Source organism: Tarenaya hassleriana, unplaced genomic scaffold, assembly GCF_000463585.1.
Source record: "Tarenaya hassleriana unplaced genomic scaffold, ASM46358v1 Cleome10, whole genome shotgun sequence".
NCBI classification, from domain to species: Eukaryota; Viridiplantae; Streptophyta; class Magnoliopsida; order Brassicales; family Cleomaceae; genus Tarenaya; species Tarenaya hassleriana.
In genome coordinates this window covers 467,713-469,011 of record NW_010960188.1, presented here as the reverse complement: position 1 = coordinate 469,011, position 1,299 = coordinate 467,713, and the positions used below count along the sequence as shown (strand labels likewise).

The 1,299-nt window shown below is 41.2% G+C and overlaps 1 protein-coding gene across 1 annotated transcript in view; it reads right to left on the bottom strand.

Moving 5' to 3' along the window:
- Positions 1-1,291, bottom strand: part of LOC104827235 (PI-PLC X domain-containing protein At5g67130-like) — a 2,718-nt gene extending 1,427 nt beyond the window's left edge. The window contains exons 1-5 of the mRNA XM_010560376.1: positions 1,172-1,291; positions 964-1,086; positions 575-712; positions 133-231; positions 6-39 (exon numbers count right to left, since the gene is read on the bottom strand). Of these exons, the coding sequence (XP_010558678.1) occupies positions 6-39; positions 133-231; positions 575-712; positions 964-1,086; positions 1,172-1,291 (514 nt within the window). The remainder of the gene's footprint in view (positions 1-5; positions 40-132; positions 232-574; positions 713-963; positions 1,087-1,171) is intronic.
- Between the last annotated feature and the right edge of the window lie 8 nt (positions 1,292-1,299).

Below are 1,299 nucleotides of genomic sequence, written 5' to 3'. Positions count from 1 at the left end.
GAATGCCTCCACTTCCTTCAGTGTGTCAATTGCAGGTTGCTGATTAAAAAAAAAACAAACTGTTCGAATCACCAAACAAGTCATGCAGAAAGCTAAAGATTCGATTCAAAAAGCTAGCTGGAGGTAATTTACAAAGGCAGTAAAGTTGAAACATTGCCCCCGAAATGAATGGCAGAGCCAGATATCGTTGTTGAAGTCATACATATCCAGCATTAGGCCTCTAACTCCATTCTGCAACAAGTAACACACAAACACACATCATATTAGAACAGAACTTACTCTCCTAACCGAGTTAATGTCTGTGCCTCTAATGTTGCTCCTTCTTATGTTTAGATTTCTTCTCCTGGTTGGTTGAACTCTTTTTTAGAGCCTGTTTTTTCAATAAAAACTTGGTCCGAGTCTGGTGAAAAAAAGAAACGCTTACTTAATTGACATAACTATCTGCCAATTGGCTTCTTATCTCTCCTACCTGAAGCTTGGGCATTTCCCTTTTCCTTTTTCCTTCTAATTTTCTTTCCGTTTATAAAGAGCCAAATGGAAATTTGAACTTGTATGAAGGATAATAAGAACATACTCTCAGCTGATTCGTAACACTGTCTTCTTGATTGTAAAATGTGAGCCTTTGGGAGCCTGGCAAAGGTGGAGCATCTACGATGCTGAAGGAATTGTGTGTCACCAGCCAAGTATACTTGTTGAAAGGCAATCCATTGATCTACACATACACAGATTTCTTCACCATATAATCAATAACACAGAAAGTGAAAGCAGCTATAACAAGAAGAAACCGCCACCGGTACCGAAAATTTTCAAGAATCACATCATCAAGATCAAAGGTGCATACTTTGAAGCAAAACCCATGATCAAGTTACCAAATTTACACAAACCCATAATCAAGTTCACAAATCTGGAGAAGCCCAATAAAAATTTTGGACATTTATAAGAACCCATCAGGGGAAATCTCACAACAGAAGTAGGAATGGTGGCTTGGCCTCTTGTGCAGATTGGTTGAGTTTTCCCAGAGGCTGGGCAGTTACCGCAGTACAAACCTGGGGCACAGTCGGTGGCCGTCGAACACGAATCCAGTGCCTGAAAAAGTAAATCCCACCCAATTTTTAGATCACTCGCATAACGACAAACATGAGAAAATGGCAGAGATCAGGAACCCAGATACCTGGCAATTGCCATTAGAGCAAGATGAGGAAATGGAGAAACAGAGAGAAAGGAGAAGAAGCGTTAGGTGAACGACTGGTGTGGCTCTGCACAAGCAGAAGCAGCTGATGCACGCCGACATGGCTGGGT